Source organism: Stegodyphus dumicola, chromosome 3 (assembly GCF_044657685.1).
Source record: "Stegodyphus dumicola isolate Sdum_Otavi_A_Nest chromosome 3, ASM4465768v1".
In the NCBI taxonomy this organism is placed as follows: Eukaryota; Metazoa; Arthropoda; class Arachnida; order Araneae; family Eresidae; genus Stegodyphus; species Stegodyphus dumicola.
Window position 1 is genome coordinate 26,945,885 of NC_140770.1, and position 26,789 is coordinate 26,972,673.

The following is a 26,789-nucleotide window of genomic DNA, read 5'->3' on the forward strand; positions in this document are numbered from 1 at the left end:
TAATGGATTTCATTTTCTTCCACTTTTCCCCTATACTATAAACTTTCTCAGCAATGACAAGTGTATTCTGTTTAATTTTTTTTTTTTACTTTTCTTTACATGTACACTTTTATGTTGTATGTCTGTATTCATGTATATGTTGTATGCTATGCATATATAAATATATATATAAATATATATTTTATATTCATATTATATGTATATATTGTATGTTTTCTTTAGTTTTATTGTACTTCTATGAGCAAGCCAAATATGCACTCTTGTTGGTCTTGGGTGGTGTTGATTTGGATAGGGAAGTCGTAGGACAAACATCTGTTTACCTATGACGTCAGGTGTGCCCGCCCTCCGTCATTAGTCACCACCAGCATGAAAACGAGCAAGTAAGTCACTTTCTGTAATAACTAAGTCCCGATAGAGCAATTCTTTCAGATGGTCTTATGGGAAGAAATTCAAAGGTGCCAGATCTGGCCATCGTGGTGGCCATAACACTGGATCCCTAGTTCCAAGCCAACAGCCTTGTTATTCCACATCCAATCACGTACATGAGCGCTGAAATGCCCTGTAGCTCCATTTTACTGGAACTACAAGCTACGTGATGGGTATGAAGTCGTATGTTTCTTTTGTATTTATCTCGAAAAGAATGGGTTGTGTTGTACAAGTGCGGATGTTTGGGCATTTTCTATGTATTCCAAGCGAGGAATCTGGCTGTGCAGAACTTAATTGGTCTTGATGGGGTACCTTGTATAAGTAAGGACGTAGTAGTGTAGCTGTGAATCGAACAGGGCAGTATGCAACAGACAAGCTTAGTAGCTGTAATTAATGGTGGCTATTTTACTGAGGAAAAAGTGTTGTTTTGGGGGCTTTTCCTAAGCATATTTAAAATAAATCTTGATTTTAGGTCTAATGGAACCTGAGTTACTTATCTCTTAAAACTTTTATTATCATTATTATTATTGTTATTGTTGCTACGAGTATTATTGCTATTATTATTATTATTATTGTTATTATTGCTGTTGTTATCTTTATTATTATTATTATTATTGTTATTAGTAGTAGTAGTAGTAGCAGTAGTTGTAGTAGTAATAGTAGTATTTTAATGTTTCCGTTTGCCAATAAGTTGGTTTGCTTTTGAATTCTTAGTCTTGTTTTGATTGGGTTAGTTTATTTAGCTATGACAAAGCACTCGAGGACTATCTGTTAAGAAGAGGGATGTCTTCGTGAAGGACTTTCTTAGGAAACTATCTGGTATACACGATACGCATGGGGAAAATTGTGAAAACCCCCATGCAACTAGCCCGTTCGTCAGGATTCAAACCCCGGACCGAACTACCATTGTTCAGCGACTTTACCGATGGGCCGCTTGTGAGCTGCGTCCTTTCAGAATCTCATGTTTTTGCAGTCTAGATTTTGCTGTTCGTTGTATTCTATTTTTACATTTTATTTTTTATGTCTGACAAATATTATCAAAAATTAGTTATTACAGTTTCAATTAATTTGATATTCACAACATTTTATTGGTGGAAATTGTTGGCCTGCATAAGAAGGTATTTCTCATTGATTTTGTAAATAAATGTTTTGCGCAATTAAACTGATTGAAATCAGTAAATGTAAAAGCTTTTTTTAACTTTTCGTAAACTAATTTAAATATTCAATCTTCCAACCTATTTATAAAATAAAGTTACGTGTATTCTTTTGATAACGTACTATTTACAGAATAAAAAAGTGTATGTATTACATACTCAAAAATATTACATACTCCGCAGTTCTGCTCTTTTAAAGAATGCAGGCAGTGGAGTGTGTAAGAAAACAAATACCTTTAAAATATTTATTGCTTGCTTCATTGAAGTTTAGTCTTAAATGTAGATTCTCTTCTGGATTTGGAAAAGGAAATTGCTCGTTATTTATGTCATTAATGAACAGTTATTATGTTTGAATACTGAAACTTTATAAAGCGTATAATATATAAAAGAATTGAAAACATGAGATTTGTTTTCATACATACATACGATTTTATTGCAGTATTGTACATTTAATACATACATTTTATACAAAAATTATATTTTACATAACTTTACAATGGAAAGCAAATCCTGAAGATGATTACAAACATTTGTACACAGAACATTCCAAAAAATGAATATGTAAACAATTTTAATTTCTACCAAAATTTTTTTTTCTTTCTTCAATACTTCACTTTGTTTAACTGTTCTTTATTGCACGGGATATGATGATCGTCATAATTCTTATGGTTAGAACCAAATGATTGTTAAAAATGAACTAAATATTCTGAAATCCAACAACAGTTTCAACATACTTCATTTTTCTCACGATATTTTCTCTGTAGCACGTAATGGTCCATTCGAAGACTTAAGCTGTGGATTACACTCAGCATTTCACCAAATAAGCATATTGTTACTAAAATAGGATTTATTAATGACTAGTGTTAATATAGCACGACTAGTGAGAAATTGAAAGAGATAGAGCATTAAAGCAAAATTTTAATTGTTAAGCATGTTTTAATAGTTGTATTAGTATGGCATATGTTCGATAACATGTAGTATGAACGCTGTAGATGTTATGTATGCTATCAGTGGCCTATATCATGGGTGAGGAAAATTCATGTTTGAAAATCAATTAAATGTTTTTAATCTTCCAGTATACAGTATGTATGTGTGTCCAGTATATTTTACAGTATGTATGTGTGTGTATTATTATTATGACTTTGGTGCACTAAGATTGTTTTGGCTGCACTAATCGAAGCACTGCTAATGTGCTAAAGATATGTACTTTTACAGAGCAAAAAATTGCAGGATTTGTGAAATGCAATTCTGCTAAAATTCTTATTATTGTTAGCAACGCAACTAAGAACTATATAAATTTAATTAGCATAAATAAGCTGATGATTTTTAAACAAAACGATGGTACTAAATTTACTAAGATAAATGCTTAAATATAATTAATGTTATCTTTATTACTATATAATTAGAATAAAATTTTTATGAAATGGGCTAAGATTTGCATTAACACACGAAGAATTTTAGAGTAAAAATACTTCCAAAAAATTGTTAACCTAATAAAAATTATCTCGAAATTAATGTTAATAAATTAAGCCGCTATTGACAGATACCATAAATTTCATCAATAAAAAAACAGTACGATTAAGAGTTATTTTTTAACTAGGATTATTACTGGATTAGTACAGTACAACGATTAAGAATGATAAGAAAAAAATTATGCCTAAGAAGACTATTATGAAATTAATGTAGTTCAGGGTTTCCCAGCAGACCGATATATTAACACATTTTGGGGAGTCAAAGAAATTTTAAATAGGTCAATGATTATTCTAAAGTGGTCAAGAGCCGAATATATATCGGAAATTTATCATCATAATTAAAATCCCACTGATTACAAAATTAAGTCATTTGTAAAATTGGTAATTATTTCTTGATTTAAAGCCATGTCATTTATTAAGGAAAAATAATAAAATAAAGGGAAAGATACATAAAAACTATTTAATGCACTTTAAAATTAAATTTATTTTTAAAATATATAAATATTTATGAAATAAGTGCAATATGCAATGCGAGGCTTTAGGTAAGTCCATGATTTCACTATGGAAAACAAGACACAAGTTGATTATTTTTGAAGGCGGCAATTCAGGAAATTAAGTTAAGCAATTTTATCCATATATTATATTTAAAATATTGCATCAGTACATCAAGCTCAGCTATCACATTATTAAGAATCGAATTTTGTTCAACCATTATCTGTATTGTATTGTTTCTTGAAACTTGTTTATATTTGTAAATTTAAAAAATAATAATAATACAAAAAATAAAACAAAAAACTAATGAATCACTCTTTTCAAACGTTATGCTCATATGCTAAGTGTAATTATTATCTTAGTTATTTATATGCGATATAATTATGTTGTATACTGTATAATACAGAAAAAAATGTAAGATTATCGATGAAGAAAACTTTTATTTTAAATGGGATTAATGCAAGAAATGGTTTAGAAATCCCTAGTTTAGTGCTATGATTGAGAATGGTAGAAAAAAATTATTATCATGAAAGAGTTCAAATAATGTTATATGGAGATAAAGCGTAGTGTTAAGCATTAATAAACGGTAGAAGTATAGATGTAAGGGCGTATAGATGTAATAGACGTATAGACGTACAGATGTAAAGACGTATAGACATATAGATGTAAGGTGTAGAAAAGACTTATAAAATGTCACAAATATACCAGAGATATGGATAATTTCATGCCAGTGAGCTATGGTTAGGAAATTTTTAGTCTCATTGCAAAGGAAATATGAATAGGTTAGGATATCATGCAGTCAGGAAAGACAGAAATAAGAAACTTACCCAAAAAATAGCATACCTAATCCTTACAAAATACAGAAAGTTGTATGCATATTTATAATCTTAAAAAAAAAAAAAAAACCGAAAAGCAATTCCTTTTGATTCTCGTTTTCTCCTGCATTAAATAAGAACAAAGAGTTTAAATCAAAAACCACAACAAAATCACTTCAGAAAGAACTAGTTTAGGTGCCTGTTATTCGCAGGATTTCGTATAAAGCTTGAAGCATTTTTATACTAACATTTTGGCCCATTTTCGTTTAGAATGCTGAACTATCAAGGAGATAAGTTCTTTGAAGAATTTGATGTAATATAAATGAGAATCAATTCTTCTGTCAGAACTTACGCCAAAAACTTCTTATCACAGTTTGCATTATTTAGACGCTGTAGAAGTATTTAATAATAAGCTGGCATATAGGAAGACTGAGCTGCGTAGTAGGGTCCTACATACCCAGCATAGTCGTAATAAGCATTGCTTCCATGACCATGATGATCATGATGGCCATGATGACCTCCATGTACGACAACTTCATGCTCTCCACCGCCGTGATGGACAGGGACTGGAATTGGAATAGGAACGGGATGGCTCTGGTGGTGGTGTCCATGATGCTTGTTGAGAAGTTTCGCTAAGATTCCTGCCGCTAGAAGCATTTCAATTCCTGAATTGCCCCGATTATTGTGATGGTGTCCTGCCAACGCTCCAATCCACAAATCGCAGCTCAGCAGCAGAGAGATGCAAGTGACAGTCAAGAGGGATTTCTTAAAAGCCATTTCTATCACCTAAAAGAGAGATTCAATTTCAGAAACAGTGAATGAATTATTATTTTTTTTTATTAGCTAAAAACTTCTCCTTCGCTTCGAATTGTTACAGTTTCCAATACTTCCTTAATGTTCCTTTACTAAAAACGTCACGAATTCACTTTACAGGGACAGGGACAGGGAAAAGTGGACGGAGCACCAGAACTTCCTCAGTGACTTTTACAGGTGTTGCCCCGCCGCACTACTGTACCCCGCTGGGCTTTTAGTTGGCCCGCATCGGATGCTAGCCTACCAAGACATTTACATAGTAATTTTACATCAATACTAGACTTACGTATTGAATATACAATTACAAAGACACAGTATACAATTATTACAAAGAGATTGACCTATTAACAAAAGTTGAATTATGGCAGATTAATATAACATAATTACTTCGAACATACATACAAACTTTAATTTTACATTGTACTTCATACAAACAATATATTTACATTAGTATATCTAGTTACATCGAATTACAATAAACATCTTTTTAAGAAACTAATTGGGGAAGGATTTTTTTTTTTTTTTTTTTTTTTTTTTTTTTGTGCATCTTATTATACTTAGTTGAATTACTAAGGCGAAATATCTTATTAATACATTTCCTTTCATTTTTTAACTTGTTACACACAACTGCATCAGCACTGAAGTCTTACATTATTATTTTTGTATATTAATGTATCATAAACACAGAAAATATATATTAGAAGATCGCGTAGTACTTACATTTACACTAATATATCTAATAGAGTCGTATATTATTTTTTTAATTAATGATTTAATTATTACAAGATTTTTAACCCTCATGTCCTAATACAGTTCAAATTCTTAATGTAATTATTTTGTAAAAACTATTCATACCATATTTAGCCTGTTTCAAACATTTGTAATATTTCTGAAATCTTGCATTAATATTGCAAGTTATGGAATAAGAGGTATTTAAACAGATGTGATAACATCTTGACATATGTTTTCTCTTTTATATGCGAAAAGTTTCTTCATAATCAAGGAAACCTTTTGTTGTAATTGAAACTGACATTACACTCAAATTCATTGATGAGATGGTTAAAAAGCGACGCATCTAGTATAGTGTTATTTTTCCCTCTTTACTGCATGCCCTACTGGTGTAACCAGATGGTTCTCGATGGTTCTCCTGCCTAGCAATCAGGATGTTCAAATTTTGGCAAGGGCTTTTCACATTTTTCGTGTTTCCTAATTCGAAATAAAACCCTAACAACTGATTCTACACGAGAAGCCCGAATTATAAGATAATTTGTCCGCCATATTTTAGTTCCAGTTACCACTAGGATTTGATCACGGAGTCTCCCACTCTCCAATCACCTCTGAGAGGGTAAGTGGATAAGTTATTTTCTCTCTTTCTACCGAGTGTGATGTAATTGGACAGCACGTCAAGCTAGCATCGGAAGGTGCGGTGTTCGGATCCTGGACAGCGCACTGCACATTTTTTAAGTCTCATGTTTCAAAAAATTCCTAAAGACTACCAATTTATCTGAATTAAAGAACATGAGTCTAATTGCAGTTATTAATGTTTAATTAATTTTAATACCTACACTCTACAATATAATGACTCTACAATATTATTACCAATTCATCTGGATTTAAGATTATGAGTCTAATCGCAGGATATTCATATTTCAGGAATTATAGTACATTTTGATTATACAATGTTGTAACCTAATGACTTCGTCAATATTTTTACCAATTCATTTGGATTAATTCATGAGTCTAATTACAGGGTGCTAATGTTTGATTAATTATAATACCTAATGACTCTACATAATAACTAATAAATTACCATTATAATCTAATAACTCTGTTATTACCAATCCGTCTGGATTAAGGAACATGCGTCTAATTGCAGGATATTAATATTTCAGGAATTATAGTACCTTATGATTATACAATGTTATAACCTAATGACTTCATCAATATTGTTATCAATTCATCTGGATTAATTCATGAGTCTAATTACAGGGTGCTAATGTTTGATAAAGTATAATACCTAATGGCTCTACAATGTTATAACCTAATGACTCTACAATGTTATAACCTAATGACTCTACATAATAACTAACAAACTACTATTATAACCTAATAACTCTGTTATTACCAATCCGTCTGGATTAAGGAAGAGTCTAATTGCAGGATATTAATATTTCAGGAATTATAATACCTTATGATTATACAATGTTATAACCTAATGACTTCGTCGATATTGTTACCAATTCATCTGTATTAATTCATGAGTCTAATTACAGGGTGATAATATTTGATTAATTATAATACCTAATAACTCTACATAATAACTAATAAACTACCATTATAATCTACTAACTCTGTTATTACCAATCCGTCTGGGATTAAGGAACATGAATCCAATTGCAGGATATTAATATTTCAGGAATTATAGTACCTTATGATTATTCAGTTTTATAACTTAGTGACTTCATAAATATTGTTACCAATTCATCTGGATTAATTCATGAGTCTAATTACAGGGTGCTAATTTTTGATAAAGTATAATACCTAATGACTCTACAATGTTATAACCTAATGACTTTACATAATAACTAACAAACTACTATTATAATGTGATAACTCTGTTATTACCAATCCGCCTGGATTAAGGAACATGAATCTAATTGCAGGATATTAATATTTCAGGAATTATAATATCTTATGATTATACAATGTTATAACCTAATGACTTCGTCGATATTGTTACCAATTCATCTGGATTAATTCATGAGTCTAATTACAGGGTGCTAATGTTTGATTAATTATAATATCTAATGTTTCTACAATGTTATAACCTAATGACTCTACGTAATAACTAATAAACTACTATTATAACCTAATAACTCTGTTATTACCAATCCGTCTGAATTAAAGAACATGAGTCTAATTGCAGGGCATTTTTAAATTCGTTTACTTTAAAATACATGAAAGCAAAAAAACTCATCTTGATTGCTTTCATTCTTTGTTTCCAGAAAAAAAAATTCTGTTCTGTTCTAATGTTTAACACAAAGAAGAAAGTGTATTTGAAAAATCCATTTCTTTTCTATGATTCATAATCCTCTATTCTAAAAATTCTACTTTATAATTTCTATCTTGAGCATTTTATGTCTGTTGCGCAGTTGTTTATGCTGTTTTCGAAAGAATTTTCTCATTCAAATTTGGCCAATAGAGTACATTAAAGAACAAAGAAAAAAGATAACTAGTCTATTAAAATACTCATGATGTGGTTGATTATTTAAAAAGAAAATATATCCCCTCGTGCTTTTCCTTATTTTTACTTTTTAATCATGTGTTTCCCTACATTACTGCGCTACAGTCAGAGCTTCAGATTTCCTTCGCGTTTTCCTTTTTGTGACTGAAAAGTGCGATCTCTCTAAACGTGAGAAAACCACCTTCACGTCTAATTCTGTCGCTTGTCCAACAAGTCCCAGCTAGAAAAACACGAAAAAAGGAGCCGCGGGGGAAACGAGTGGGCGTTGAACTTCCCTTTCTACCCAAACAAAGCAGAAAAGGAAAAGGGGCGAAAACCAAAAAACTAAGCGTTGATATTTCGTTCCTGTTTTTATCCTGTTAGGGAACGGACCACTCAGGCCAGTCAACTTCACGGGGTGCTGGTTTCGTAAGAATAACAGACAAAGATGCCGATTTTAAGAAATTTCCTCTCTTTCAAAAGCAGGATATTATTGAAAAATGATATAAATGAGTTTTAACGACACGGTCGGTGAACTGCAACTGTAACTGTTTGTGAGGAGCGTTAAACTCAAGAAAAGGGAAAGGAACGATCGATTTTTTTCACGAATTATTATTTCTCATTTCAGAAGAACATGTTTCCATGCAAAGTCTAATAAATAATCTCAATAATATGAACGAACGCGAGGTAGTTCGTTCAGATAAATTCGTGATTTTAATTGATTTTAGGTATTAAAAAGTAAACCGGCTGTCTTAAGAGAAGAACAACCTTTAGATGTCAAAACAAAATGCTTAAAGTATTTATGATTTCAACAGTGTACTAGATTTTTTGCTTGAAATTTGTACGGCGTAGCTTGGATAGAAATTTAATTCAGTGTTCTACAGACTACTAAACTCACGAGCGTGTTAACACTCTAGTCTGTATTACGATAACAAAGTCCTAAGAAGGTTAAAATAACCTTTCTATTAACACTTGAAGTTACTTTTACTACAGAACAAACTCCACTTCTTACAGATGTTTAAAACAACATAAGTTTAAATTCAAACAACGTAGTCGACGGCTACATAAAATAATCTATTTAACGTTTTTCTGTGGACTATAGAGATTAATCTTGTAAGTAATGTTGCAGCGTCATTAGGATTTTTGATGCAGGCCCATAAAAAATGTGCAATGCCAGGACTCGAACCTGGACCTCTCGAATACGCGCCGAGTGTGCTACCGTTACAATACGAAGGCATGCAGAAAGGAGGGAGAAAATACCTTATATACTCCCCCTTTTAAAGAGCGACTGGTGATTAGGGGACCCAACAGCCAAATCCTGGTAGTGACTAATTATTGTGCACCACCTTTTTAGTTCGGACGCCACTGTGGAGTCATTTTATTGTTTTAAGCAGATGATGCGAAAAATGAGCAATGCCTTCTCCGTGACTTACACCTAGACCACTTGAATATGCGCCTAGTGTGCTACCGATATACTACGAAGGCATGCAGAAAGGAGGGGGGTGGAATATACTGTAATTATAAAGTCATCCATTTAGCTAGCAAGGAAGAGAAAAACAAATCTATAGGTCTGCCCTTTCGTGCTTGGCAATGAAGCAGCAGATTTTAAATTTCCATAGTAGGCTAAATATCTTTGAACTTAAGTTAATCTCAAAGACGCGTGAACTTCCCAATATGATACTATAAGTCGTGATAAGAGACATTTAGCCCCGAAATAGCGATATTTATTTCTTTTTATTTGGTATTCAAATAATGATATTTATTGCTAAATTTTGCATATATACATAGCACACTGTAAATAATTTATGGAAGTACGTTTTCGGTAATGCTGCATCTGTGACACTCATTAAATGTGTCTACATAAGTTAGAGGGAATTACTAGAATCCGCTATTAAGACCGGTTGGACTAAATTCCAGTAGAAGAATCATAAATGGGATTTTTTTTTTATATATCTTCGTAATAATTGCTAGTACTTGATATTTTAGATGTTTCATTATAAATTTTTTATATAAATTATAAAATGTTTGCTACAAAAAGAAATATAGGTATTGTTTTTAATCAAAATATTCCTAAAAACAGGATTTTAGAAATATAATTTCTATAATGAATAAAGCTTAAATATTGCAAACTTATTCCATAAATTAAGACAGTTACGTTTCTTAATTAAAGAGGAAAAGAAAAGATTAGACGTTCGAAATATTAATTAATCCAAAAGCACACGAAAGAAACATGAAACAAGTCAAATTAATTTGATAATTTCATTCTATTGAAAATAATTAATTAAATAATTATTTAATAACCATTTCCGTAGTTACTCAGTGCAAAATAAAACTATAAATCAGTTCCGTTCCCCTCGATTTTGCTACACATATAAATAAAAGCACCGGTTAGTAAAAGCATGCAAAATAAAGCAAAATAATAATTAATTAATTTAATCTCCAAAGAGAAATAATACAGAAAAGTGGGAAACTAACAAAGTTAAGCATAAAAAATTAAATTCAAGACAAATACAAGAAACAACGCGGCATCAGTTTTATTGTAAACAACTTGAGTTTCGAATAGCTTAACTTAAAAAAAATAATATTAATTATTTTTTAATCAACTAGTTTTAATTAATTACTTTAACCCTCAATAGTTACTGAATTTTTGCTAATAATTTCAATAAAGCTAATAATTTTAATAAAATGACGAAACTATGCTCATAATTATATTTAATATCATAATTATGAGTTACGTGTTCCGCCCTAAGGTAGTACACGGAAAGAGGGATGCCTTCGTGAAGGACTTTGTAAGCGAAACTATTTGTATTAATATGTTACATATAGGGAAAATCACGAAGACGCCCATGCAACCAGCTCGTTCGCGGTATTCGAGCTTCGAACCAAACAGCCAGTGTTCAGAGTTTTTACCGCTCGGTCGCTAGTGGGCCCTCGTAATTATGTTTCAATCACGAATTAAACTTAAGCTTTGGTAGCAATATCTTAATACCGAATGCATGGGTGGAAAACTGCCAAAACTTCAAGATTTTCACGCAATTTTTCTTATATCTCAGAAAGAAACATTTAACAATTTCAGAAAATCAATTAAATTATACTTATGCTGTTAATTGTTTCCCTAATATTTCTAAAAATATGAATATTCCACCCTGCCACTGGTGGTCACTTGCTTATAAAGGTGTTGGCTATTCCTAAGGCCAGAAATGGTAACCATTATATTGTGGAGGCACCTAAAGGCGGCCACCGCTACCGTCTTATGAAGAAACGGACAATTTTACGTTCAAGCCTTCTCCTTGATTCAAACCTCGGTATCGCAATCAGGCTTCCCTAACCACTATACCGTCTGGGCTGCTCCAAATATTAATATATATTATATAAATATTTATTACACTGATTCACAAGGAAAATCTTTAAATACAATCGCATACATTTACATTAAATTCGAAATAAAGAAACATGAAATTCTCTATTTAAAGCAGCAACAAATGTAAAGTTAAGAGAGAAAGATTAAAATAAAGAAATGTCGGAATTAATGATCCTTTCAAGTTCTTAAATTACTGTCTATTATAAAATTTCAAGCTTGCACTGAAAGGTTTTGGAGAGTATTTTAGTAATTGATTTACAAGTGCTATTTTAAAATTCCTTGAAAAATCAAAATTGGAATTTGTCTGTTTTGTAAATTTATTAATTAATATCTAAGTCATACAATGGTTACATTAAGCTATGTTTATTAGAAAAAACAAAGTACAGAGTACTTTTCTAATGGTGTGTATGGTGTATTGAGAATAGGGCAAAGCACACTAGGGCTATCTGCCTAAGGGGAGGGATGCCTTTCGTGGAGGACTTTCTAAGGGAAACTGGCTCGTATACACGTTACACACGGGGAAAACCACGAAAACGCCCATGCAGCCAGCCCGTTCGCGGGAATCGAACCTCGGACCGAACTACCAGTGTTCAGCGATTTTACCGCTCGGCCGCTGGTGGGCCTTTTCTAATGAAAGAATAACGTGTGTGTTGTATGCGTAATTAAAAATACAGCTGACTCGTTTGAGAAAATTCATTTTCGGTTTTTAAAATTGCATTTGACTTGTATAAAAATAATTAAAAATTTTAATTCGAACAGAATGGGATACATACATAGTAAATGGAGTTTTAACTGAAATTTTTTCATCTTTTTTAAGTAATAAAATAATTGAAAATGTTTGAATGCCTAGTTTCTGATTTCTTCTCAAGAATATATTCTTTAATTAAATAAATAGAATGCTATTAACTTCATTAGGTATTCTCCTATTTTATGACATATTTTGTGTACGTGTGATAAGAGAAAAATCTGTTGTCAAAATTATAATCACATATATCCGTTCCAATATCCTACACCCTGATAGGCCCACCAACGGCTAAGCGGTAAAGTCGCTGAACACTGGTATTTCGGTTCGAGGTTCGAATTCCGCGAACGGGCTGGCTGCATGGATGTTTTTGTGGTTTTCACCACGTGTAATGTGTATACGAGCCAGTTTCCCTTAGAAAGTCCTCCACGAAGGCATCCCTTCCCTTAGGCAGGTAGTCCTCGAGGCTTTACCGCAATTAAATAACCTAACCTAACCTAACCTAACCTACACCCTGATATAAGAGTGGAAAGCGATCTTGAAATTTGAAAATTCGCAGTTGAATGCCACATGAGTGCAGAAATGTACTGACAATCCACATTTCCGTTACACAGTAACTCCAAAAAAATTGCATCTAACGTTTTAATGTTTCCCTGGGACACATTTAACCCTCTGAGCGGACAGGGTTTTCCCTAAGAAAGTGCAAATTTCCCAAAACTACTATGAGAACAAGTTATTTTTTTATTTTAATGTAAAAAACTCTGATGGTATTTCATACCTGGATTTGTTTTATTTTGATATATTGTTTTAATTTCTTTGACATATTTTAATATGCACGTATATATACGTTCTTACAGATATCACAAAAATATTCTAGGCCGTATATATACGGCTTTGCCGCTTAGAGGGAGACACTGGAACATGAGTCAGTTCACCCCAGCTCTCTCAAGTTTGAAGTTTCTAAATTGATGTTGATAAGTTGATCTCAGTAAGTCTCTTTATGCTATAAACATATTTTTTGAACAAGTCTGCACTCTTAACAGCAGTATTGTGCCCTTAAGTTTATAACTATTCAGTTAATATATAGGTTTATTTTGGTATAATATATAATGAAAATGACGTAGGCCCGAAATTTGTTTTAGCATGTCTTCGAAATACGAGAAATTCTAATTTTAAAATAAAAATACGTTTAATTATCCAAAATAAAATACAGCTGAATCATAATCAATAATATCAGCTATAGGGGAGTAAAGGTTTAAAATTAATATTCCTTTAATTTGTTAAGCTGCTTAATTATTTGTTTCATAGTTAAATAAGTAGTAGTTATAATAAATGTATTATTTCAGATATATCTGTATAGAAGTATTTTTTAGAAACAATGATCTTTAAAATCATTATGAGTTTAAAATATTTGATTTTAAAAATACATTTAATTGATATTCAATTGTTTCAAATAATTAATAATGTAAATATAGTAACATTTATTAAATATTTAAAGATTGTGTAGCAAGAATTGAGTAACTTACTTTTGACTTAAAAAAAACACTTTTAATGCGTGTGCCACTTCTGGAAAGATAAATTTTATTTTCTAACCGTCAAACATTGTTAATTAGAATAATGTTAATAATACTAATAATAATAAAAATAATATTAAATGAAATTAGATATATAGTTATGAAATGTGAAATGCTAGAATAAACAAGTTGAGCTAAATGCGAATAGGAAACATATATACTTATAGTATGTTGAGCCAATAGCAAGAATGAATGTATTATTATTTGCAAATTTACAATATTTTTAATTTTTTGTTGAGACACGAGATGGCGACACCATAATAAATTCCAACTTAATCAAAAGAGAAATGTTACCATTCACCTAAAGATGGCAGCACTACCGATCTTCGTTGATGAAAGAAGAGAGCGTTAATTCAAATAAAATTCGATTAAAATACTTCACATCCTGCTACAATGTTAAAATTTACTGTTCCTTCTGATTTATTTCATTATTGCTATTTTTCAATTTAAAAACATTTATATGCACATTAAATTTGATAAATCATTTATATATTTATTATTGCCACATACACATTGATTAAAATGCCAGATACAAATATTTATCCTTAAATTTTAGCTTAAAACTTTTATATTTTGTTGCTTTTTGTGCGAAAAAAAAAGCAATCATGTTTTTGTGTGTGTAGTTATGTCAACCATTATAAAATACTTTAGGGAGAGAAAGTACTTTAGCTGGAGATAATTGCTGCGCTCTTCCGTTGCATTTTGCGCTTAATTTTATTGTTAAATATATTGCTCAGTTTATCATACTGTTATAATAAATGTTTAAATATAAAATTATTAAATATATAACTGTTGCATATATTCATAGTGACTTCAAACTTCACACTATAATCTCACAACTTACTATTAGCTATTTTAACATAATGGTTTTTTAACAATAATTATTGGACTGTGTCAAAATGGATTTAAAAATTTTAAATCAAATCTGAAAATGATGCTCTCCTTCTGTGCTGAAATTTTATTCACCATTTTACCCTTTAGATTCTTTAAAATTTAAATTTTCATATAATTGATTATATTTTTTATAAGCCAACCCAAAATACTTTAGATTGATAAAAGATGATAAAATAAAAAACAACAGATTTACTTTTAGTTGGTTAAATATTAAGAAATTTCTCGAACATTTCACTTAATAATTCAAACTGCTAAACGTTCTTCTAGAATTTATGTGAAGTCCCGAATGTTTTGACACTTGAGTACATGGGGGAGGAATATTAGTTATTTAAAATCAATAAACTAATATCTAAACTATAATTTAATTGTAAAATCATATTCATTTAATTAAAGCATTGCTTGTCGAAATTACATATTTATTTAATCTAAACGAAATTCAAGCAAAACAAGTATAAATTACTGCGTAGGGCGGATATTATGGAACAAAAACGCCTATTTTATATTTCATATTCTAAGCTAAGCATTAGTTTTTCGTTAATATTCTGATTTACATTTTTATACAGTTTCCTTTATATTGTGCTCTTCAGCTATCGTGCTCCCCATGTCCCCCCCATTTTTTTTTAATGTGATCTTGCACTGAGCAAAGTAGATTTAGGTTATTTAATCAACTATATATATTTGTTTTGTACCCGTGTGTTATATTTTGGCAATACCTGAAGCATTTTCTTATTACTATTAAACTAAATCTAATCCAAATAATAGTTGTAATAGTTGAACATCCAGAAGTACAGAAGTATATTTACTGTTTAAATCTTCCAAAGAGCACTGTTTAATATTTTCTATTGATAATATTATCCAATTCGTGAATTTATCTTTATACATCTTAAAAGACTATGATGTTTGATTACATTATATTCTTTATGATTTATAATTTATAATTATAGGAAACTAAAATTTCGCAGAACTTATTTTATTTCGCTAAGTAATCTATCCAGACGGACTAAACTGCATGTTCAAAATTTGAACATACATCTGCTATGCCTATTTTACAGTTCACTTAATTTACTATTTCTTTTTTGTGCATATTTAAGTTACGGAGGCCTGGGTACAAAGTACAATGGAATGAATTTGCCTACCAGCGATTAAACAGAAAAAGTTTATATTGTTTTATAAGGTATTTCCCCCGCCTTCATGGCATGACTTCGTGGTGTGGTGGTCTACACGCTGGGCGCATATTCCAGAGGTCCGCGGTTCGATTCCCGGCGAAGGCGTTGCTAATTTTTCAATATCTCTAGCTTCCACAATGTCTACAGTGACGCCCGAACTAAAAGGGTGGTGGATGATGATTTTCCACACCCAGGATTTGGCGATTGGGTCCCATAAAAACTACACTAAAACTTGCTAAATTTTTAATCTCTCTTACTTCCAGAAAATACCTAGTGTCTCTACAGTTTTTTCTGTTAAAAATTTGTCATTCTCGTAGTAAGTTGTTAAAAATGATGAAACCTTATCACTTAAAAGGAGGTACACATTTAATTTACGTACTTCAAATCTTATTTTTTTTTAAACCGAGCTCATTCTTATGGCGTTTTTTAAAATGCTTGTTATATTTCTTAATTTCTGTGATTTTCTGTTGAACTGTGAACGAAATAAATATAATCATTCATTAAATGAGAAAAACTTCATAAGGTATTTCTCCCGCCTTCTTAGCGTGCCTTCGCGGTGCAGTGGTCAGCACGCTCGACGTGTATTCGAGAGGTCCATGGCTTGAGTCCTGGTGAGAGCATTGCTCATTTTTTCATCTCTTCTGCTTTGAAATAACATTATGTCTCTATAGTGATGCCGGAACTAAAAGATGGTGAATGATGATTTTTCACCACCAGAATTTGGCGATTGGGTTCTCTAAAAACCCCAGTCGCCCTTTAAAAGACGGAGCATATAAAGTATTTCTGCCGCCTTCTTAGCATGCCTTCATGGTGTAGTGGTCAGCATGCTCGACGCGTATTCGAGATGTCCATAGTTGGAGTCCGGCAAAGGCATTGGTAATTTTTCATCACTCTTGCTTCGAAATAACCAAATGTCTCTACAAAGTTAGCATTTCATGCTTGCCAAACATACTATACATTATTGCCATACATTATTTTGTTAAAATGTATTCCCGAAAGCTCAAAATTTTAAGTAGACACTAATAAAACCATTAACTATTCACTGGTAAGAAAATACTCATAATAAAAAATTATTTTTGACATCATGTTTGTATAATAACCATAAACGTACAGTGAAGTAGAATAATTGGAAAATATTCATTCAGTAATAATATATGGAGAAATGCCGTCCAGACGGTATAGTGGAAAGGGAAGCCTGCTGCTGGAGAAGACATGTATGTTTGTACATGTATTGTGTCTTTGCGGCATGGAGACACTGTAAATCTATGACGAGCCGAAAGTCCTCTCGTGTGGTTTGGTGATAGGGAAGAGGAGTGAGAGACCCTGGAACTAACTCTTCTGGGTGCTCTCGTTCAAATCCAATTTCCTTCAGGCTCTGACAATCATTCTTCCAGGAAAATATATGGGCATAACAGCATATGGTCAAATATGTTAGTCAAAATTAAAAAGTTTTAAAGTGCACAAAGTTTTAAAAATCTGTTATTAAAGGGGAAAAACGTATAATTAAAATTATATGGGATTTTGTGACCTTCTGTTTTACAGCATGCATAATAATGCAAAATATCTGCATGTAATATTCAAGTGATAGTGATACTCTATTAGTGGATCTCTAGAATTATTATTGTTAGTGTGAACAAAAATCGTAAACTGTAAACAAAAAAATCTTAAAAAATACTGAAACAATACACAAAATAGAAAGATTAATACCTGGATGTAAACAAAACAGTAAGCTAAATAGATTATTGCCAAACCAAAATGAAAAAAAAAATGTATTATGAATTATATTTTTCCAGATTCTTTAAACCTATTGAAATTCTTAAAATTATTTAATTAAAATATAAAGTAGAAGAAGATAAAAACTAGACTTCTAATTTGTTTCTCAAGTTTAGACTTTCGATGTGGCCGACATTTACTTCCGGCTTGTCGTCTCTGAAAAAAACTGACACGTTTCCACTTCTGGCCAGCAGATTGAGAAAAGAAAAGTTTTTGATAGCTAAGAATATGCCTTTAAAAATATTAGATAAAAGTTGAGCTTCGCAGCCGAAAATAGCCTTTTGGACAGAGCCGGTTATCTGCCACAAAAGCTGTGTGGCTCTTAAATTTATAATACGTGCTTTGTGGTAATAAAACTAAGTGTGATATTCTTCGTAGCGAAACGTTTAATAACGCTCATAAATATTCAAACTATTTCATTTTGAGGAGACAAATGTATACTTTTCCTGTCTTAAATGAGAAGTACAAATGTTTCTCTTTTAATTTTCGAATTTACGTATATGTGTTTGAATTTCATTGACTATGAGTATTCATTTAATTCTAAGTAATTATTTTATATTTGTTTCTTTTACTCTGACCCTATGTCATGTGAAAATAATGTTTTTTTTTTTTTTTTTTTTTTTTTTTTTTTTTTTTTTTGTTGTTGTTGTTTATTAGGGAAATTTCCTTGATAGTTTTGAAATCAAACTTGCTAACAATTTAAAAAGCATTGTTTTCCAACAAATAAATTTCGAATACGGCTACCGTTTTATTTGAATATTTATTAAAATTTCTGTATATTTTTTTGGCTTTGTAGTTTAATAATATTTTTAAAAATTGGAATTATGTCTCATTTTATGCATTTTCCGGGAAATAAATTATAGTTTACCATATTTGAGATCGAAACAGGCTTATTTCATTCGAAGGTTTTTATTATGTGTTATTTTCGGTATTCTAATTAATCATTGTTAGTTTGTAGTTATGAATAGTTTGCTAAAAATTTATTACTACTGGCATTACTTATTAGATATTGTTTAACAGTCTAATTAACTTTACTATTGGAAAATTTCGGGGAAAAAAGTGTGAAATTCCAAAACGGAAAATTTGTAGTCTTTATTTCCTCCCAAGTGGGGGGAATGTACTTGTTCACTTTTACTACTTTAGGTGTTTATTCAAAACCTTTATTTTTTATAAGATAGTTCTGTATTTGGGGGCGAATAAAAATAATAAAAAAAACTGAAAGGTTTGAGACTTTAAATTTCGTCCAAAGCAGCGTTTTTTTAACATTTTGTGTGTCACCTTTATTTATTAAATATCATGCTCTTTGCATTGAAACTAAAAAAAATCAGTTCAAGAGCAATATCGCAAAATAATTTTAAATTGAGCATACCTTTAGAATTTCGGATACACAGTCTCACGCGCTGGAGATAAAAATGTTTTTTTTCTGTACAACATTGTCATTGCTCGCTTTGAAAGCCTTGAGTCTGCTAGTCAAAAATTCGTTCAAATATAGTACAGGGCGATAATATTTGGTGGCAATAGTTTGAAAAGTGAAACGGTCATTCAGAATGATTCGACGCAAAATCGTAAAACGAAAACAATAGTCCCTCAGGGAGAAAGACTAATAATAATATAATCTGAAGAATAAACATTATTAAAGACAATATTTGAATTAATTCTTTTTGTTCTGTATAATTATTTTAACTATTGGTGGTGGTTTTATGGTGACACTTTCTCGTTGTTGTTTCTTTGGAAGTTGACTAGTTTAACGGATTCAAGCAAAATGCACGAAAGCTAGCTGTCAAATCTACGCACACTTACATGGAGGTCATTTTGCGTGAAACTGGTTCGTGCTTCAATCGCATATAGTCTAAATTCGGAAACAATTATTTTTAAGATTCCTCTTTCTGTCATCATAATTATAAAACATTTCTTCAAGCTGCTTATTGCTTTTAGTTCATATATTTCTGGCAAAATAACACGTGGCAACATTGGAGCCAAAATGTGCAGTTCTGTATCTTGAAAAATTTAATCTTATCTTTATTAATTACTTGCACAGGTCTTCAAATGGCGCTAATGTACGAAGAAATAATAGCATAACGAGTATATTTCGGGCATTGCCATCCTTAAACTTGTTGTAAATACATGACTTTATTAGTATTATTATTACCACAGCCATTATTATTGTTTTCTTATAGACGTATTATCTCCTGTACAATTTTCTCGAGCTCCATTTTACCTCTAAATTCTGTCTTCGATCAGTTATTTACATTTGTTTACTTTTTAGGGCTTTTTGTTGTTATCTAACATTTAACATGATACTTAGCATAAGCCTAGGTACAAAAGAAGTTTTGTAGAAGTGTAAAAAACAAAGTTTTGGCTAACGTTTTTACAGTCTTTTATAAAACGAATGACATTAATTCCGTCTGTAGTTATTAAAAAATCTTGTAATGCCCACCCTCAGGTTAGGTTAGGTTATTTAATTATGGCAAAGCTTCGAGGGCTATCTGCCTAAGGGGAGGGATGCCTTCGTGGAGGACTTTCTAAGGGAAACTGGCTCGTATGCACGTTACACATGGGGAAAACCACGAAAACACCCATGCAGCCAGCCCGTTCGCGGGATTCGAACCGAACTACCAGTGTTCAGCGACTTTACCGCTCGGCCGCTGGTGGGCACATGCCCACCCTCAGAGTGATTTTATTAAATGTAAATATGCATATCATCGAACTGCTGTTAGATTTACGAAAAGGGTTAATCAGATTTTTACGAACTTAAAAATACTGGAAAGTATCACAGATACGTTAAAAAAATTAAAGTTTTTTTAGAAGACTCAAAAGAATATTTGTTATTTTTCAATATGGATTACTTAGTTACAGAAAATCAGTCTACAGCTATCTAGTTAAGAGGAATGGTACCTAAGCTCAAGATGTTCTAAGGAAACCTTGTCAGCAATTTCGCTATATACGAGACATACCACAAATACTCATGCATCCAGCCCTTTGTAACAACTAACAGAAACACGCTGACAAATTATCAGAGTTTCCCAACTTTAGGCACTCAGGCGCTTACAGGTCTGCTAATATTTCCTCATTTATGCAGTTCCTCAAGACGCATAAATATTTATTCACATACTCAATGTATTTCATAACCGAGTTTGCCGCCCAGCCGGATGTAGTGGTTAGTGAAGCTGATTGCTGTACCAATGGATCCAGGCTCGTATCCCGGAGAAGGCATGGATGATCGTAAGCGTATAGTGTGTGTGCGGAAAGGTTCACTCAAAATACACTGCGAGCCAAAAGTTCTCTTGAGAGATTTGTAGTAGGGGAAGAGGTATATAAGCCTCTCAGACACGCCCCCCTTCGAGTATGTTTTTCAAAACTGGTGTGGAAATACTGAGTTAATGCGGTGGGACTGTATTTGTACCACCAATAATGGATTTCTTGCGTTCCGCCCACTTCTACTTATACCTGTTATGGGTTTTAAGTTCTAGTTGTACTGTCTACCTCTAAACTGGAATATATGTCACTAGTCTAACAAAGAAAACCCGTCGAAGACAGATAACTCAAAATGTGTAAATCGGGTAGGTGGATATATATGACAGTGCCTCTGAGGAAGACTATCATTTTGGTAACGAGTAATCAAACAGGAATTGCTGCTCATGAGTAAAAGTGATGTAACAATCATTAATCAAATTATATTTGTTTAGCAATTGTTGCGCTTACGCTGACGTAGCGGAAGGAAAAATTTCATCCTTGAGTAAATTTACGTTTGGTTAATAACGCTTAGATATTAATGCGGGAATAATGCAGATAATTGACCCATTAGATTTGGGAAATTTTACGCCTATTGCATATAAAATAATTCTAATTTAAGTATGAAGATTTTCCGTTATCATTCAAGATCCAGAAATGATTGTGCTTAGCTTTTTAAATGCATTTCAAGTTCTTTGTTTCAGATTTGAATAGCTTGTATTAAATTAACCAAGACTTTAAGTCATTACTATCTGAGTAACATAGTAGTTTCAGATTCAAACTGCTTGAAATAGATATGAATGTTTCAGAGCCTTATACATAATTTAAAACTTTTTATCCTTTTAGCTGAAACGCATCATCTTAATATGTGATATAGCATGTTAAAAAATTCTCTAGGAGGACATTATTTTCCTTAAGTGGCCATTGTTCATATTTTTCATAGACTTACACTTCCATTTACAAAAATGCTTTAAAAGGGGTATCAGAAACCCCTATACCGACAATGTTAAATTGGCCATTTTCGATGTACCTTTTCTCAAAATCTGCTGTAGATACACGCTTGAAATTTTTTGTGTAATTAAAGTATACCTATATGATTATACTGAAATGAACTTTTGAAACATTTTGAAATTTAGAGTAATTTACAGAATATTTTGTTAGGCATAGTAAAATTTAGCACTTTTCTCACACAAAAAACTTTTTTAAACTTTTTATTCTAAGTTTATCACAAAAAGCTCATTTCAGTAAAAATTAGGAGACCTAATAAATAAGCCATAAAAATTTTAGATACCTGTAAGCAGTAGTTTCTGAGAAAAGGTACATCGAGTATAAAAAATCATGTTTGGAGAAAAACGCGTTTTTGTGTAAAAATCCTCATTGATCAAAGCAGTCGATGACATATTAAAACTAGATTTTTTTACAGTTCTAATTTTCATAGAGATTAAAGAATGGTATTTTTAGAAAGATAAAAGAGTAGAGAACTTGAAAATGCAAAAATCCGAAATCACAATTTTTTGAAGATTTTGGGGTTCCAACACCTCTTTTAAGTACCTCATGTTACTGCCTTTTAAAATTTTAAAAACATAATTTTAAGATAATACAAATTTTAAAAATTGAGAAGTCTAAAGTCCCTAAACGATTTCTCCATTTATATAATTGTATTTATCAGAAATTTATATGTACCTTAAAGCCTAAATTGCAAATGGTTGAACTTTAAAATTCGAGACACATTATTTTAAATTTTAAGTTTAAATATAAAGTTATATTTAAACTTAAAATAATGTGTCTTTAAAATTCGAGACACATTATTTTAAATTTTGAGTTTAAATATGAAGTTATATTTAAACTTAAAATAATGTGTCTCGAATTTTAAAGCTCATACACAAATTCAAAAGCAAAATATTTAAATCTGCACGTGAATAAAAATGAATTAGTTTAGAAAAACTTTTGTGATGACGAATGACTGCTGAAAGGTTTGCATAAATTATTTTTCCAGAAAGCGATATATTCTAGAGAATTTTACAGGACAGATGTTCCAGAAAATAGTGCCAGATTTCAGTGTCGATGCATTAACTTCTCGTAACATAATTTACATAAAGTAAAGATCATGAATATTTATAGTCCAATGACTCTTTTGGACGCCTATTAGATTGTGATCCGAAAGTAATAAATATGTATTAGAATAATATTACCGTATTTTTATCATCTGAAGACTTATAAATTGCTCTCATCGAGAAGTTTCATATAGTCTTCAATCGTAGAAGAAATATTACACAAATTATATATTATACGAAGCAGTCGAATTCATCTCTATCTAAGGTTATGTAGATTAAGGGTTGTTATAAAAACATTTGATATGGCTTTGTGCCTCAGAATGAATTATAAAGTGATTAGCGGGAATTCTGAGGAGAGAAAAACAACTTCACTGATTTCAGAGGTGCACAAAGGTAAAAAGGAAAATTCGAGAGGAGTTTTTATCGGCCGGCAGGTTTCTATCAATGTCATACGCTTTCCTTTCGTCTTACTTTCCTTTTATTTATAATGATATTGTAGAATTCTTCTGTATCCAGAAGTATGTGTCAATGTCCTGCAGACCCTACTAGACTTGACTCGAGTTATAGTTTTATTTTCTAACAAATGTCCAAGCGTTAAGAAGATTAAAGTACTCTTTTCCTTTAATTCCTAAATTAACAGAAAGGCTGTTGTTTATGCGATAAACGAACCTCTGCTATATGTAAGAATATTTAAATTAATATAAGATAAATTCCAATGCAAATAACATAGTCTGAGATTGCAACACAAAATAAACTTTTGAAGCTAAATAAAATTATTGCGTTTATTTTAAACGTCGGCTAGCAAGATGCTAAAGCTTTATTAACTTAAGTAAATCTGGGATTAGTAAGAAACAGCAAGATGAGGCTGCCAGAAGTTCTAGTTTCAATCATTCAAACTCTTACCTTAAAATAATTAATTAGCTTTCTGGTGAGAACAACTAAAAGAGGAAGTTATAGTAAAGGTTCAAATCATAATAACTAGTTATTTAACATAAAACTTCATAATACTTATAGATTATATGCATTTTCGAAACTAATTCTGGTCGGCTTCCCAAATTATACCATCGTGTGTTCAGCCGTTTGAATTACATCATTCATTACCGATTTTCCTTTCACTCATAAGTTAGTTGCGTTAAAAGTTAAATTGCTTTTTGTTACTTGTGAGAGCTGTTCAGGGATTGTTTTAACTTAAATTTATTTCAAAACTCATTTATAAGTTTTCTATGCAATAACTTAAAATATATACGCACTAAATCGTTTTTTAAAATTTGACATTAATATCAATTGAATAAAATTTTAAAACATGTCAGATCTAATATAATTTTTCAGCCGGAAAATTTTTATTAAACTGAATAATCTTTGTTTTAATACATGAAAAAAATTATAGATACTGAAAAAGAATACTAGCCTATTGAAGTTATTATAAATACTGCATTATTGTAACAAAAAAGAAATTATTTTTAATAGTTTCGAGTATTAAATTCATGCATCAAACACCTATTATATAATAAATTAATAAAATAACCTTACATTTATGTTTCATAATTTTTCGAATTAGTATACCGATTAAATTACTAAGTGTTGTAAATCCATTTTTATTAAAGTAAAAATTAAGACATCTTTTTAATTGTTTAAAAATGCAGTCTTTTAGCTTAAAGTAGAATAATATGTTAGCGCAGTAGTGAAACGTTTCATGAAAGTTCTAATTTCAAAACACCTATAAAAGATAATAAATAATACATAAAACTAACAATAAAAAAAAATAACTAAAAACTTAAACAACTGTTAAAATTGCCTAAGACAGTAAAATCTCAGGGCATTTTACAAGATTGGTGAATTATTACATATAAAATATTATATATTAAAGTTGTCTTAGGAGACCTTTCTTAAAAGATGACACACGTTTTCTCCAGAAGTGGCAATTAAAATTGATTTTGAATAAATCTTAGAACTTATATTTAAGATTCATATATTATGATAGTAATTACAATATTGCTCAAGTAAAGTCAAATTTAGTCATATGATAATTATATTAAATAAAAATAAATGTAATAAAAACTAAATGTAATAAAAACTGTAAATGTAATAAAAACTGAAATTAATCTATCTATCTCTTAAAGTAAATTTTAAACTTTTAAATTAAAATTCTCACTTTGTTTGTTTCACGGTCGAAAATACTAAATTGTTATAAGAGTACTTCAACAGTTTTTGGTCTTTTCAGCTACTAGTGTTAACTGAAATATTTATATGAGTTTACTCATTCTTAAAATTCATAATAAATATATATTTAAAATAAGTTCATATGATATAGACTGTAAACTTACATATGAGAAACTTAATATTTTTTTTTAAAAATTTCACGACTACTTAAATTTTTAATTAAATAAGAGATTTGAAATTATTGCACTTTAGTCTCTGAATCCACTTTATTATAATTTACTTTTATTATAAATTAAATAAATATGAAATTTTAACTATTTTTCGAAGAGTAACTTATTTCTAATAGAAGGGAAATATCATAATATACTAATAAAGAAATTAATTTCTAAAAAAATTTTCAATAATTTTTAATATAACTATAATTTAAATTTTTAAATTCAAAAATATATTGTTCTTTACAATTTCGAAGAACAAAAATACGGTAAATTTAAATTAAATCAAAAAACTATTTTTTAATCAAATATTAAAACAAAAAGTTCGTTAAATTTTTGAATTCTTCAAAGATTAACTGCAACTGCAAACCGGACCGTATAATATTTTACTCTTGAGTACAATTTATGACAACAAAACTGTTATACTTAAGAAAGGTATGAACTGTTATACTTAAGAAAGGTACACTTAATAAAGTCTCTTGTTGCAGAAAATCACATATAAAATGCTCACATATAAATTCAACAGGAGCATTACTTACTTCTCCACAACAGTGCTTAGATCTGAGATATTGTAATCGCTTTTGGTGCTCAACTGAAGTGTCAGCTGGCTTATATATACAGCTTCATTCGATTTCGCTTAAGGGAGGAAGGTGAGAAGGAGCGAGGGTTGAGTTAAGAACGGGAAACAGTTCGTTCCTTCCTTTTTCGCTCTTTTTTTCCTTTTTTAACAGTTTTCTCTTTGTAGCGATAGAGCAGATTCCACCCCTGTCTGCACGAGGGGAAAGTTTTCCCTTTCCTTTTCAAAGACAGTGGTCATTGATCCGCCATTTGTTTGTCGTCTGCGGAAAGGCGCATCTTTTGGTCCTCTGCTGATTAATTGACCGAGAAAGGAGGGTGTGTGTGTAGGTAAAGTTGCCAGATTTAGAGGAAAGAATGAATATTTCTGCTTAGACAAGGACTCATGACGCACGCTACACCTGAATGGATAATATATTATCAACAATGGCTGTCGCGCAATGGACCGAAAGCATGTGCTTCGACTGCGCTAATTTTTTACGGACTTGTAAAACAATAGCAGAGGGCGAAATAATAGTTAAGTACAGTGATTATTGCTTGTTTTTAGAGTGGAAATTTCTAGCCGAATTCAAGAAGTCTTACCTTTTTTTTTTTTTGGCTTATAGAAAGCTCTTGCCATTTTCTTTCCGTCTTTTTATAATTCGTATTTTC

General features: G+C 30.9%; 1 protein-coding gene across 1 annotated transcript; it reads right to left on the reverse strand.

Annotated features, from left to right (window-relative positions):
* Positions 1-1,991: 1,991 nt before the first annotated feature.
* Positions 1,992-26,247, reverse strand: LOC146997943 (uncharacterized). The gene is made up of 2 exons (XM_085812670.1): positions 26,102-26,247; positions 1,992-5,145 (listed from the first exon to the last, which is right to left on the reverse strand). Exon 2 carries the CDS (start codon positions 5,134-5,136, stop codon positions 4,762-4,764), a length of 375 nt encoding a protein of 124 aa, XP_085668796.1. The 5' UTR covers positions 5,137-5,145; positions 26,102-26,247; the 3' UTR covers positions 1,992-4,761.
* Positions 26,248-26,789: the final 542 nt, after the last annotated feature.